Raw genomic sequence first — 15,567 nt, 5'->3', positions numbered from 1 at the left:
CGTCTACGGGGTCGCACAGAGTCGGACACCACTGAAATGACTTAGGAGCAGCAGTAGCCACGAAAAGAAAGCAGTCTTGTTTTTCCTAACTCTTTCTGGTTAAGTACAATAACTTTGGTCTAACCATTGCTTTGACAAAACAAATAAGAAATATCTTCCAAAGTGGTCCCTTTGATAGATTTTTGCACCATGAGCATCTCTGTCAGCTGCCACCTCTCTTTCAGCCGTGTTCTGTAGACACACCCAAGGGCAAAGGCTGTGATGCTGTCAGGTCTGAGTAGATTCACTGCTGTTCATTTAAACTAGACAAGTCTAAGCTTCTGCGACCATACAGACATGCAGAGCCTGGTATCCGAGGCTGGGAAAAAATCTATATTCATTCACTATACAGGTTGAGCACTAGACCAGACAGGATGTAACCCACTGACTAGATATGTGGTTTGGGCTGCAAGACCTAAGAGAGGTCTCCCCATGGGGTGGAGAGACTTCTGGCAGTCAACGAAGTTGGTGTTGTTAATAATAGTTAACCCTTATTCAGCACCTACTATGTGCTGGCCATGGGGCTAAGCAATTTCCATGTCTTATTGAGAACGACTCTATTGTTTCTATTCCCACTGAACAGATTAGGAAATCAATGCAAGAAGAAGTCAAGTAATGTTCCCAGACCCCACAGCTAATAAGAGGCAATGCCAGGATTTGAGTTCCAGAATCTGGACATTTAGCCACTAAGTTCCCCAGGCTCTCATGCTCCCGGGCACTCCCGCTTCTTTCCTTTGACTCTTCTTTCCCTCCCACACCTCCCATCTTCTACCATCTGGTCAGGTCTTTCTCCCAATTATCCTTTCCCTGGTATGATTTTCCCTTATGTCTGCACAAAACTCCCTTTCCAAAGCACCTCCTCCACCCGTTGTCTCATTTTTTCAAAGAAGCCCTGTGAGTGTGCTGGGAAAGCCCAGCCAGGTGACTAGATTACAGATAGTCGTTCAAAAAGAAAAGAAGGAAAGAAAGCGGACTTTCTATTCCTACCGTCCAAACCCATGCCAGACACTTCTACTTAGGGTTTTTAAAAAAAAAAAAAATGTGTGTGTGAACCACCATAATCAGTCTAAGAAACCAGTTCCCCTCATTCAGTTACTTCTCACTCTAGTCCATACTAAGTGTTTACTCATCTGAAAAGTCACTTTAGCATCACCCCTCAGCCTACTATGGATCTTCATCATCCACTGGATAAAATCCAGAATTCTGAGCCTCAATTTAAGATCCCTCCGTAATCAGATTCACAGCCTCCTTTCCAGCTTCTCACCTACGGTCACAGTGTTCTCCTCTCCTCAGAAAGACGCTCCTTCTGCCCACCTCCATATGACTTTTCCTGACTTATCAAAATTCTCTGGAATGTCTTTACCCCCTCATATCAACATGGTATCCTGAGCAAGACCAATCTCAAATTGGAAACTCTTATAAAGTATTTCCTAGTTCCCTCAACTGGAAACCTAATTTCCCAAAGTACTTACGCTTAGTTCATTCAAGCTTAGCAAGCATCACTGAGTACCTTCTATGTGCCAAGCCCTTGGGATCCAACAGCAAATAATACTGTGTCAATAACTCACTGGCTGGCAACTAACTTGGGGCTACCTGTGTTCATGTCTTATCTCCCCCAGCAGATTGGTGGGCCTGGATGGAAGGGACCATCCTCCCTGCACAGTGCCTGGAACCTACTGGACACTGCCAAATTGACTAGCAAATGAATTAATGGGGTGGGATGTCAAGCAGGCCCTGAAGAATGACTTGGCTAAATTTAGAGGAAGTGGGTAGATGGGTATGAGACTTTTTTTAGAATGTAGGACTCAAAAGGGAACCATCTGAGCCAAAACAGTGGCTGTGTTGGATAAAAAGTGGGCACAAGGAGGGACAAAGAGGAGGCTTTCATTTTTTAAGATTTTGAATCCTTGGAAGAGAAGTCCAGACTTTTTAAGTTGTCAGTGGAGGCACCATTTTGGGTTCTTGCTCAGAGAAAGGACATGACAAATAGCCCAGTGCCGGGGCAGCTAGAGGTGAGTGAGAGACAAAGGCGGGGAGAAAACCGGGGTGCAGATGACGCTAGTGGATAAGCCAGGAAACTCTGAAGGCTTGGGTTGTATGTGATGGCGGCTCCAAGTATACAGAGGAGAGCAAACAAAATGTAAGACAGTGTTTCTGATGGTTAATCCTCCAGCAGCCTTCATCAGAATTACCTGAGAAACTGCTTAAAATAATGATTCCTAGGCCTTTTCTGTACAATTATGGCTCATATTTATATAAACATATTTATGTAAACTTCTCACGTGATAATTATAGACATGAAAATCTGTGACTTGGTTATCCATGAAAGATAGGAATTAGAAAAGAATGAAAATAGAGGTTGATGATGATTTCAATATTTTGAGGCAATCAGGTATTTGAGAGAACAACAATTAGCCCCCTTTTAATAAGGACTGAGTAAAAGAAAATATTTTGAATTGGGGAATACATATTAGATATTCTACCCAATAATATCTCAATGTTTTGCTTCCAAAAAAGAAAAAAATCAGGGACTCCCCTGGTGACCCAGTGGCTGAGACTCTGCACTCCCATTGCAGGGGGCCCAGGTTTGATCTCGGGTTGAGAAACTAGATCCCGTGTGCTGCAACTTAAAAGATTCTCTATGCCACAACTAAGACCTGGCACAACCAAATAAATAAGTAAATTAAAAGAGAAAACAGAGAAAAAAATCAGCTAACACTGATTGAACACCTACATTCATTTATTCAAAGGTTAGCACTGGGTACCAGCTATGTGCCAAGGACTATTAGAGGCTTTTAGTATTTATCATGCAAATAATAAAGAAGGAAATGGCAACCCACTCCAGTATTCTTGTCTAGAGAATCCTGTGGACAGGAGAGCCTGGTGGGCTGCCGTCTATGGGGTCGCACAAGAGTCGAACATGACTAAAGCAAGGATGGTCAGAGTAGGTCTTAGGAGAAATTAACATTTGAGAAAAACTTGCAGGCAGTAAGGAGTAAGACTTGCTGATATGTGGGGAAGACTGCCAGGCAGAGGGAGCGTCCAGGGCAAAGCCCCCCCTGGCCTGCCCACCATGTTCCCGGGGGGGCAATGGAAGGACTGAGGAGCCTGAACAGAGAAGCATGAGAAGGAATGAAAAGAGTTGGGGATGGTAACTAGGGAGCAGGCCTTCGAGGGCTTTGCTGGCCTCTGACCTTTACTCTTAGTGAGACAAGGAAGCTTTGCAGGGCTTGGAGCAGGAGACTGACATGATCTGACTCGAGTTTCAGAGGATCACTCTGGCTGCTGTGTTGGGAACTGACTTGGGAGAACGGGGTGGAAGCCGGGAGACCAGTCACAGTGACTGGAGGATTCAAGGGAGAGGAGGTGGGGGCCCCATCAAAGATGAGACAGTGAGCCAAGGTGGGATGATAACAAGTGACCAGACGGTTTCCTGGAGGATTAGGTAAAGGCTGTGGGAGAAAGCAGAGTCAGGGACCACTCAGGGGATTTGCTCTGAGTGTGTGGGTGGAGCACACCACCATCTGCAATGAGCTGGCTGCAGGGCTGAGTGCTGTCCATGATTTATTCTTTTTTCCTTTGGCTACACCGTGTAGCTTGCAAGATCTTGGTTCCTGGACCAGAAACTGAATCCAGGCCACCGCAGTGAAAGCCTGGACTCTTAACCACTGGACCCACCAGAGAATCTTTTCAGAAACTCTGTGAACTGGGTGCTCTCTCTCTTCTTATTTTATCAGTGGGGAAGTTGAAACTGTAAGAGGTTATGTGACCACACAACTCCTTACTAGTGGAACCAAGTTCTAAATGTGGATTATGTGGTATCTTAGCCTGCTCTGGACTAAATTTTGTTTTCATTTTGTTTCTATTCATTCTTCTAAAATCCTGTTCTTCCAGGTTTGAGCATCTGCAGCTATATAAACATATCGGTGAAATTTAAGTCTACATCTTCACTACCAGAGAAAGATAAGTGGTCTTGGAATGTCATTAGACAGGACCATGAATCACCGTGCATGTAAAGGAAGGGCGTGATTAGCAGCTCAACCATTAAGGGATTTGATGTTTAATCAGGCTGAGAATCAAAACTTTCCAAACTCCATTTGCAAGGTGGTTTTTGGGGACTATTTTGTTAAAATATTTCACTTGGATTGTGTTGATCAGGTGAAGTCAACACAGGGAACAATCACATTTTCAGAAATAGCCCTGCTTTCTCTGGCAGTCAACAATTTGTCCTTTGTCCTCATCTTTTCTGCATGAATCACCCTAGTATCAACCAAAATCCAGTGGCTTGCAGTCCCCAAATCCCTCCTGATATCCAGGAGGACTGCCCTGAACTGCAGTTGTGTTTCTGGGTGGTTGTTCTCAGACGCTCTCACTGGCCCCATTGTCTGCCCGTCTCTTGTGCAATCCACACGAGGAGCCTGGCAAAGCCTGTAGGACCATATCAGCCACTAATCCATGTGCCCCTGGAGACTCAGGGGCACCTCCCTATAAACTGTAGGGTGAGGTGCTCATCCTGGGGGAGAGGATAAGCCCAGCTAAAAGGCTTGGAGGAGGGAGCGCAGATAAAGGAGGAGCCAGAGGTCTGGGAGAAAGTGGCCCTGGTGTAAACCATACCAGCAAGTGGAGTCTGTAAGATCCACTGAGCCTCTCAAATATCCTTAGATGTGAAGCAACACAGGGGCAACAACCCCATGATCTTACTGTCTTTATTTTGAGAAGATCCAGTAAGCAGATACCAGTACAGTGTATAGACATGATTTGCAAGCATTCCTGCTCATCGTTTGTTCATTCATTTGTTCAAACGATTTATGGAGAGCCCTCTATTGTGTCAGGAACTGAGCTAAGAAATGGGTTCATAAATGTGACAATGTGTTACCCTCAGTGTGACAAATAGCACTGACATTTGGTGGTGAGTTTTCAAATTTCAAGGAAAGCAAGATAAGACAGAAGGAGACAAGAGCTGAATATTGTTGTAACCAGGTTGTCACATGGACTTCAGTCTGCCAGGCTCCTCTGTCCATGGAATTTTCCAGGCAAGATACTGGAGTGGGTTGCCATTTCCTTCTCCAAGGGCTCTTCCCGACCCAGGGATCGAACACAGGTCTCCTACGTTGCAGGTAGATACTTCACCATCTGAGCCACCAAGGAAGCCCAGTTATCACAATGCCCAATTCAATGTAATAAATAGCCCTCCTCTGGCTGATTTTTTTCATGGATACTTGGTTTTTCAATGTGATGGGAAGTGGGGGATGTGGTTAGAATTGAGGCTGATCTTTATTCCCAGAGACTCATTCTCTGCTTTTCTCAACACATTATTAAGTAGTTATTGGGGTGTAGTCTTAAGAAAATCACCTGATTTTAAGATGGCATTTTTTTTCCAGTTCCCAGAAATTATTAAACTTGCTTATGCCAGACTGGGGATTGTCTCTCTATTTTCCCCTTGCCTCTTTCATGTCCATCCTAAATCCTTCAGGCATCTGATTCCAGGCACATTAAATCATATGCACGTCTGCTTCCTAAGAGTAGCAATATACTTCAAGCCAGGCCCTGGGCGCAGGGCTCACTGAGCCTCGTTCCAGACTGGTCCAGGGGTCACTTTCAGTCCTGCCTGTAACTATATTCTCAAAGGCAGTACTTGTTACTTTCAGCACCATCAAAGTCAGCATCATCTTCACCACAATTGTAGCAAATAAGAATTGAATTTTCTCAGAAATTTCCAAATATGTTTCAGAAAGCCCCATTTTCCCACCTACATTCAGTTTAGTTCATGAATCTCCAGAGCACCTACCTGCTTAGTATTGATGTGCTAGAAGAAAAGAACTCCTTTTGTGCTATGCATATTGATAATATTAAATCAGTTAATTAAATTGAAACCTAGAATGAAATACTGAAAGGGAAAATTCTTGGTTTCTTGGGGAATGGAAATATCATGGTAAAATGTTAAAATCGAAATCTCATAATCTATATAGTCATCTTTCATCAGCTTACAATGTGCAACTTAGAATTTGCAGCCTCTATAACATTTAATCTTGAACGAGCATGTACCTGAGACACTCTTTCAAGGAACTTACAAACGTTATTTCTTAAATCTCCCCAACAATGAGGGAGTGAATGAGTGAAAATCACTCAGTTGTGTCCAACTCTTTGAGACCCCATGGACTATAGAGTCCACTCCAGGCCAGAATACTGGAGTCGGTAGCCTTTCGCTTCTCTAGGGGATCTTCCCAACCCAGGAATCCAACCCAGGTTTCCCACATTGCAGGCAGATTCTTTACCAGTTGAGCCACAAGGGAAGCCCACAAAACAACAATACAATGAATATTGAATCTCCCCAACAATGCAGTGAATTATCCCCTTTTTGCGGGAGAACAAATAGCAGCATGGAGAGATGAAAAACCTCGCTCAAGTTCAGATGGTGAGGAGTACAGAATTATGCAGACCTTACTGGCTTTAAATAAGCTGTAGTTCCAGACTCATACCTCCTCAGGCATATACGTGAGAAATAAGGCCCAGAAGCCCAAAGGATTAAAACACTCACTCAATATCTTAACACACTAATGTGTTTTAATAAATAATGTTTTAGTGTCTGAAATAAACGTATCTATACAATTACTTAAAAAATAAAAAAAGAGTATAAACTTTACAATCAAACATTATTCTGTGCTTGGTGTTATGTTTTTCTTTAAAATTAATGATAATTATATTCTAGCTATTAGTTGGTCAAGAGTATTTCCAAATTTCCATTTGTTAGTATAAATGGGAAAGCTAAATAGTAAAGAACTTTAGTATTTCTCCCCGGAGCCACAAAATAATGATAAAAATAACTGAAATTATATAGATATTTTAAACTACTTTAATTCTAAAGTAAATTAAAATTTCTTGAAGAGGGCTAGATGTGGAATACAGATTAAGACTAAGAAAGTAAAATTTATTTGGAAAGACACAGGTTTTCAAATTAGAAGACTTCATGAGTCTAGTCCAGATAATTTTGTGCCAAGTCCAATACTTCAGACTAAGATATTATTTTACTTTACATTTTTAACTCCATTCAGCAACAGTAAAGAAATCATGGCAATAATTCAGTACCTCTAGAGCTAAATAGGGCTTCCCTGGTGGCTCAGTGGTAAAGAATACGTCTGCCAAGCAAGAGCCTGGGGTTCAATCCCTGGGTGGGGAAGATCCCCTGGAAAAGCAAATGGCAACCCCCGCAAGTATTCTTGCCTGGGAAATCCCATGGACAGAGGAGCCTGGCAGGCTATCGTTCATGGTGTTGCAAAAAGGTTAGACATGATGTAGTGACTAAACAACAACAAAAAAGCAGTGATATCAATATAGAAGCCAAATAACATTTTCAAAACTCCTATTTAATTATCCTGCAGACAAGTATTTCTCCATTATCTATTTCTCCCCCAAATCCTAAAAACAGAGCCATGGACTTAAAGAACAAAAAAATTGGCCAGTGCCTTGTCCATGGAAAAGAAAAAATCTTACAGAAAAGATTCGATGCAACTTCCCTTACTCAATCATGATTATGCATTTGGTTACTATTCCAGCACCATCTCAATGGTGGTTGGATTGTGTTGAACAGTGAAGTTCTGTTTGTCTGGATTTAATGCTAAGCTTTCTTCCAGTGGGCTGGTGAACTATGTGCAAATTACCATCCTTTCCCTTTCAAGCTTGGAACAGGCAGGAGCAAAACAGCCTGGGGGCATCAGCTCTGGTACCTGTTTCTTGTAGAATAACAGTCTGGAAGAGCAGCAGCCAAAGGAGGAGGACTGGGCGGCCCATGTTGGGAAGGCTTCCAGCTCCTGGGAAACATGGAGTTTCAGCTTTATATGCTCTCAAGTCTCCCCTGAGGCGGGTGGCGGGGCGGGCAGTGCAATCTGATGCTCTTTTCAGACTTGGATTGGCAGGCTTTTTGTTGTGGCATTTGGTGTGTATCTGCAATGGGGAAAGGGTGATTCCATTACTAGAGGCATTTCATGGAACCATTGGGAGGTGAAATCAGAGAGAAGAAAAAAAGACAAATTGTGTCCTGATGTCTGGCTATGCAGGTGGACCTTCTAGCTTCTAATCAGGAGAGAGAGACCACCAGAAGCCCTATATATCAATGAAGGCATCGTTTCTTTGGCAGGTGACAGTTCCTAGTAGAAGCTGCTGACATCTGCTCATCTTTCAATGCCCACATCTACCCCTCCTCCTTTTTTTTTTTTTGAGTTTTCTCTTCTCAATTGCTTCCCTTGTAGCTTAGCTGGTAAAGAATCCACCTGCAGTGTGGGAGATCTGGGTTCAATCCCTGAGTTGGGACGATCCCCTGGAGAAGGGAAAGGCAGAGACATTACCTGGCTAACAAAGGTCTGTCTAGTCAAGGCTATGGTTTTTCCTGTGGTCATGTATGGATGTGAGAGTTGGACTGTGAAGAAAGCTGAGTGCCGAAGAATTGATGCTTTTGAACTGTAGTGTTGGAGAAGACTCTTGAGAGTCCCTTGGACTGCAAGGAGATCCAACCAGTCCATTCTGAAGGAGATCAGCCCTGGGATTTCTTTGGAAGGAATGATGCTAAAGCTGAAACTCCAGTCCTTTGGCCACCTCATGCGAAGAGTTGACTCATTGGAAAAGACTCTGATGCTGGGCGGGATTGGGGGCAAGAGGAGAAGGGGACGACAGAGGATGAGATGGCTGGATGGCATCACTGACTTGATGGACGTGAGTCTGAGTGAACTCCGGGAGTTGGTGATGGACAGGGAGGCCTGGCATGCTGCGATTCACGGGGTCGCAAAGAGTCGGATACGACTGAGTGACTGAACTGAACTGAACTGAACCAACTCCAGGATTCTGGCCTGGAGAATTCCATGGATTGTATAATCCATGGGGTCACAAAGAGTCAGACATGGCTAGGCGACTTTCACTTCCCTTCTCAATTTCATTCTCAAATTGCATTCTCCACTCTTACGTCACTCAAAACATTCCACATTGTAGTTGCTACTGTTTTGGTCTTGTTTTCCCCATTAGCTTGTAAATTCTCTGAAGGCAAGACTTCTCTTTTTATTATTTATATCCTATTTATAATATCACTGACTTTATCGCCTAGTGTGATGCCTTGGCCTGAAATACTTGCAGAAGTTTGAAGTACTCACTGATATCCGATGTTGTTCAAATTATTGCTTCCTTAACAGGTATTTTCTCTCTGCTTAGATCATTGACTGATAGTAACAAATTATCCAATAATCTCAATGAATTCTCTCTTCTGAGCCTTGGGGTACAACAGTCTTCATCTGACATTGGGTTTATTTATTTATTTTTGGTTGTGCTGGGTCTTCATTGCTGAGTGCAGGCTTTCTCTAGTTGCAGCAAGCAGGGCCTACTCTCCTGTTGCAGAGCACGGGCCCTTGGGCACGTGGGCTCAGTAGTATTGGTGCATAGGCTTAGCTGCCCCGTGGTATGTGGAATCTTCCCAGACCTGGAATCAAACCCATGTCCCCTGCATTGGCAAGAAGATTCTTATCCAATATGCCACCAGGAAAGTCCCGTAACAGTCTTCGGGCAGAGAACATATCTTCTGGAGGAGGTGTCTAGCTCTAGGAAATGGAAGGAAGTGTTTTACCAACCAAATACTCCAATATAATATTACTCATCAAGATGATTCCTCAAGCTGGGTGAATCCAATGTATTATTTATTTATTTTTGTTCATGTCACCTTTTTCCAGAAAAAAAAAAAAAACCCAACCTAAGGCTGATATAAAAATGCACAAAAATTTCAAAAAGATGAAAAAAGAAGAAGAAAACTAAATGAGTCTGGAGTAAAGCAAAAATTAAAAATAAGTCTAGGAAAATAACCGGAAGCCAAGAGAAGATGTGGAAAGCACCAAAATTGACTAAAACAATAAATCTGAAAAGGGCATTTGCTACATAAATAAAGTAAGAGTCGAGTAACCCCTTATGTTTCCTAGTATATACTGATCATGCTGAGTGTTTCACATTCATTACTTAATTCTTTTAAGAGTTCTGTGAGTAAGGAGAACAGATATTCTTCTCTCCATTTTACAGATGGGAAAACTAAGGTAAGGAGAAATGGATTCTCATGCCTGAGGTCAGCTGGTGAGGCAAGGAAGCTGTAGGATGAGGACCTAGGTCGGCTGGCTCTTGTGTTCTCTGTCCCTGTGTCCTGAAAAGGCCGTGTGAGACTGGATGGGCACTCTCTTTCTTCACGATGTATTAGAATTTTATTATAATTTATGAGATTAGCTTTAGTTTCAAAACTCTAGGTAGACATGATGGTTGTGTATATGGTGGTCATGGTTACGTGGCTCCACCAACCCAGCCTCTTACCACACCCTCTTGCACAGCATGGGGCCTGCCTGGCCTGTGCATAGATGTACACCCTGTATCCTCGGCCAGCTGTATAAAGAGATTTCACTGCATGTATTAAACACTTTTTTTTGGCTGCACTGCACATGACATGTGGGATCTTAGTTTCTTGACCAAGGATGGAACCTGTGCCGCCTGCAGTGTAAGTTCGGAGTCTTAACCACTGGACTGCCTGGGAAGTCCCCACTTATTAATTTTTTTAAATAAACAGTTTTTAATTGTCTAGTGATAAAAAGATGAACTTCAAATAGCTACTTCATTTGACTGTCATATAAATCACCAAACAACTAATGTTACGAACATGAAATGTGGGTCTGTTAGATATTTTAGACTTCTATTACTTGAGAGATCTTTGAAATAAAATGGAATGTCTCTTGCCCAGAGAGACAATTATTGTCTCTTGTGTTTTCCTGACCAAGAGGCAAAGGCACACCAAGGGAAGTTGACCTAAAAACCACTTTCATTGGTCCTTCAAAAACCTTCATTTCTCAATAAATAGTGATCTCAGATGCCAATTCTAAAAAATCTCACATCTTTAACCCCACTTCTAATCAGATCGAATTATAACGATAGTGAACAAACATTACAGAACAGACTGCATCCGTGTATGATCCCAGTTCCAAGTGGGAGAAACTGGCTTGCTCTTGCTCTTTTCTTTTTTTAAACTCATTTTTGACCAAAAGGCTTTCTTTCTTTGAACAAGAAAAATCTAACGTGAGTTTTAAGTCATAGAGAGAGCTAAATTTCAGGCAATTACATTCAAAGTTTTTCTCAAAGATACATATACACATTCTGACCCTCTACAGCTTGTGCTCTGCTGGGTATGGCTATATTTTGATTCCTTTGTGGTCCCTTTCACCAGCATCTTGAGTTTCTCTATTACAGTTATCTTTTGATCTCCTCCGAACTAGTTATTGATTGCAGGACTAGATAGTCTTGGAGAAAGTGCCCTGATTTGTAATCTACAGCAGAGATAGCTTCAACACAAGTATCCAGATCTCCACTCTCAAGAATAATTGAAGAAATGACAAAGGGAAGCTGATGTGGACGTGGAAGTGTTTGTTGCTCAGTCATGCTCGACCCTTTGCGGCCCGCCAGGCTCCTCTGTCCCTGGAATTCTCCAGGCAAGAATACTGGAGTGAGTTGCCATTTCCTTCTCCAGGGGATCTTCCCAACCCAGGGATCGAACCTAGGTTTCCTGCATTGCAGGCAGATTCTTTGCCATCTAAGCCACCAGAAAAGCCCAAAGGGAAGCTAAGTTACTTACTGCTCAGACATTTCCATGTCCTTTGCATCTTTACTGCCTCCTGTCACTTTTCCAAGTGGCCTTCTTTCCTTTTCTCCTGGGCAGGCTGACGCACCACTCAGCCTGTCTTGTCCGTTCCTCTGGAGAAGAAACCACAATGAGTGGGGCTGGCCTCATTTTCTTAAACTTTATTTTTTTTTAACTTTTTATTTTATATCGGAGTGTAGCCAATTTTACAATGTTGTGCTAGTTTCAAGTGGACAGCAGAGCGACTAAGTCATACGTAAACATGTATCCATTCTCCCCCAAACTCCCCTTCCATCCAGGCTGCCACGGGACATCGAGCAGAGTTCCCTGTGCCAATACAGTAGGACCTTGTTGGTTATCCATTTTAATTATACGAGTGTGTACGTGTCATCTCAAACTCCTAGGCTGGCCTCATTTATCTTTCAGCACCTCGTTTGTGAAATACCATTAGGTTCAAGAAAAAATACCGCTGTGAAAATCATAGGCTCACCAACATCTGAAAACATGATTCTGGGCTATTCTGAAAACATAATTCTGGGCTATTCTGAAAACATGATTCTGGGCTATTCGGGAGCAGTAGAATCGTTTCAGCATGTTTCAGAACTATGTTTTGAAACATTTTAAAACACGGTTTTCCAAAAATGAGGAACTCTCCAGACAATAGTTGTCAACCTTGGCTGCACATTGGAGTCACAGAGATCTGCACACTGGAGAGCTTTACAAAATACTGATGTCTGGCTCCCACAGCCCAGGTTCTGATGTGCTTGGTATAGCCTCTCACATCACTGTACCCACCCACTGTAGGTGAATCTAATATGCAACCAGGGTCAAGAACCACTCTTGCAAGATCATCTTTTCTTTCAACCTTCTCTCCTCCAGCTTTGCCTTCTCCTTCCTTCCCTCAAGCAGTTCTCTCTTCAGCTCTTGGTTTCTTTTAAATTCACGTTCTCCAGGCTCTTATGTTACAACGAGGACTTTATCCCCTTATCTAACAGAGGTTGGTTGAGACAAGCATGCTCTTTAGCAAGATCAACAAGTTTCTGGTAGAATGTGAGTTCTATTTGGGCACAGTCTGTATGGGGGAACTTGATGAAGTCTTAGTTTGCTAGGGGTGCTATAATGAAGTACCACTAACGGGTGGCTTAAACAACAGTAAATTGTGAGATTTATTTTCTCACAGTTCTTCAGGCTGGAGATGAGATTAAGTTGTTGGCAGGGTTTTTTTTTTTTTTTTTTCCTGAAGACTATCAGGAAGAATCTGTTTATGAATCTCCCCTAGATTTTGGTGGCTTGCTGACAAACAAAAAAAAAATTTATTGGACTATGGTTGCTTTACAATGTTGTGTTATTTTCTGCTGTACAGCAAAGTGAGTCAGGTACACATATGCATATATCCCCTCATTTTTGGATTTCTTTCTGTTTTAGGTCACCATGGAGCACTGAGTAAGTTATTGCTCTGCAGTCAGTTCTCATTCAGTTCAGTTCAGTTCAGTCTCTCAGTCATGTCCGACTCTTTGCGACCCCATGGACTGCAGTACATCAGGGCTTCCCTGTCCATTACAAACTCCCAAAGCTTGCTCAAACTCATGTCCATTGGGTTGGTGATGCCATCCAACTATCTCATCCTCTGTCGTCCCCTTCTCCTCCTGCCTTCAATCATTCCCAACATCAGGGTCTTTTCAAATAAGTCAGCTCTTCGCATCAGGTGGCCAAAGTATTGGAGCTTCAGCTTCAGCATCAATCCTTCCAATGAATATTCAGGACTTATCCCCTTTAGGATGGACTGGTTGGCTCTCTTGCTGTCCAAGGGACTCTCGAGTCTTCTCCAACACACAGTTCAAAAGCATCAGTTCTTCAGCGCTCAGCCTTCTTTATACAATGTAGTTGGGTACATGTCAATCCCAATCTCCCAATTCATCCCACCCTCCCTTTCCCCTCTTGGCGTCCATACATTTGTTCTCTATGTCTGTCTCTAATTCTGCTTTGCAAATAGGTTCATCTGTACTTTTTTTTCTTTTCTTGTAGAAGCACAACCTCAGTCTCTGCCTTTTCCCTTGGTTTGTGTTCTACCTGTGTGCCTGTTTGCCTCCAGATTTCCCCTTTTTAAAAAGATCCTGGTCCTATTGAATTGGTACCCACTGTAATGACCTCATTTTAACTTGATTACCTCTATAAAGGTGCTGTCTCCAAATACCTTCTGAGGTCCTAGGGGTCAGGACTTCGACTTATGGGATGAAGACAGTTCAGCTCACGACACATGGCATGGACTGAATGGGCAGCTGGCACAGACAAGGCTGAAGTCTTTATCGTCATCAGCAAAGTCAAAACACACAGCTGCAAATACAAAATCCTCAATTACAGTGGAAAGCCATCCAAGACCAAGTGGTAGGTCCGCACCACTGTGCCACGTCCTGACTCTTCACCTGCATTTCTGCCCTCTCCTCCTCTCATCCCTCCTCTTGAGGCTTGATTGGCCTCCTGGGGGCTGTCAAGGTCACGAATGCACTCATCTGCTTTGCCATCGACCCATCTCTTGACATCACCGTTCTCAAAGCACCCCCTCCATCCTCTTTATCCTTCATGCTTCATGGCCAGTTGGCCTCCTTGCCGGGATGAGTCCACTTCTGGACGCCACTTCGGACATGCCTGATACTTCAAGTGCCCACCGACAGTGGCTGCAGTTGGGGTGCAGTGCCAGCGAAGCTGGTGAAGACGCACTGACTGCTCCCTCTAAAGTGGCCACAGTCACGGCATTGGCTGTAGCTGCTATTGAGGTCTCCACCACTGACTGAGGAGATGGGGTGATGGTGGGGTGATGGAGGCTGCCATGAGGGCACCTTAGCGGGTGGCAGAGGTGCAGCTACAAGAAGCTGAAGCCCTGCCTATGACTGCAAGGGTCGGAGGGACAAAGAAGAAGGGGATGGTGAAGCCAGCAGCCGTAGTGACACTCCATGGATGGTGTTTGCTTTGAACACTACTATTAAAAAAATATTAACCATTAATTTCCCACTTATAGAATTGATGGGCTTTTCCATGAAAAAGAGGCAAAGCATTGCACAACTCAAGTAAGAGCTCCTCTTGCCAATTTGGGATTCTCTTGCCAATTTGGCCATTCAGGTCTGTTCCCAAGACTCTGTTCCAACACACACAACTGAAAGACCATGAGCATGTACTCTTCCTGGGGTTAGATCCTAAAGGAGATAGACCGCAACTCCCTCCCTCTTACCCGCCATGGGAGTTCTAGGATCTTTAGGCGATGCTTTGCCAACTGGGGTTTTAAGATAAGATGGTTTCATGTTTGTACACCGTGACTCACAAAATCTTTTTATGCACGCTTGATTGGGTTCAGCCTTTGCAAAAGAACATGCTTCCTCCCTGGGTAAGTCCCCAGTTGGGCAATGGGTTTCTGGGGAAGTTCAGAGAAAGACCATCCTCTCATGATATGGAGGAAACCCAAGCTCTTACAAACATCTCTTAAGCTGCGTCTCAATTGGTGGGAAAAGCCAGGGTTTCACACAGTCACTTGCAAGCCCAGGGAAAGCAAGCAGGGGTACTTTCAAATAGAGAACCGTCACATTTTCAGGCAGGAGGAGACAGTTGGGGGTCATACTCTACATTTTATGAAACATACAGGGAGTTCCACTGCAAGATGTTCGTGATACCTGGTGAAGTTTCCAGAAAAACGGAAGATGGTTGAGAATTGAGACTTGCCAGCAGGGCTGGTCTTCCATCAGTGAAATGAAGTCACTCAGTTGTGTCCAACTCTTTGACCCTGTGGGCTGTAGCCCACCAGGCTCCTCTGTCCATGGGATTCTCCAGGCAAGGATATTGGAGTGGGTTGCCATTTCCTTCTCCATGGGAATCTTCCCCACCAAGAGATCGAACCT

The 15,567-nt window shown here is 43.5% G+C and overlaps 1 protein-coding gene across 1 annotated transcript in view; it reads right to left on the bottom strand.

The window, feature by feature from the left end:
• Nucleotides 1-7,827, bottom strand: part of LOC129636726 (deleted in malignant brain tumors 1 protein-like) — a 108,710-nt gene extending 100,883 nt beyond the window's left edge. Inside the window, 1 exon segment of the mRNA XM_055560330.1 lies at nucleotides 7,764-7,827. Coding sequence (XP_055416305.1) covers nucleotides 7,764-7,827 — 64 coding nt within the window.
• Nucleotides 7,828-15,567: the final 7,740 nt, after the last annotated feature.

Source organism: Bubalus kerabau, chromosome 22 (genome assembly GCF_029407905.1).
Source record: "Bubalus kerabau isolate K-KA32 ecotype Philippines breed swamp buffalo chromosome 22, PCC_UOA_SB_1v2, whole genome shotgun sequence".
NCBI classification, from domain to species: domain Eukaryota; kingdom Metazoa; phylum Chordata; class Mammalia; order Artiodactyla; family Bovidae; genus Bubalus; species Bubalus kerabau.
The sequence above is the reverse complement of the archived record's forward strand: the minus strand, read 5'-3'. Positions and strand labels throughout refer to the sequence as shown.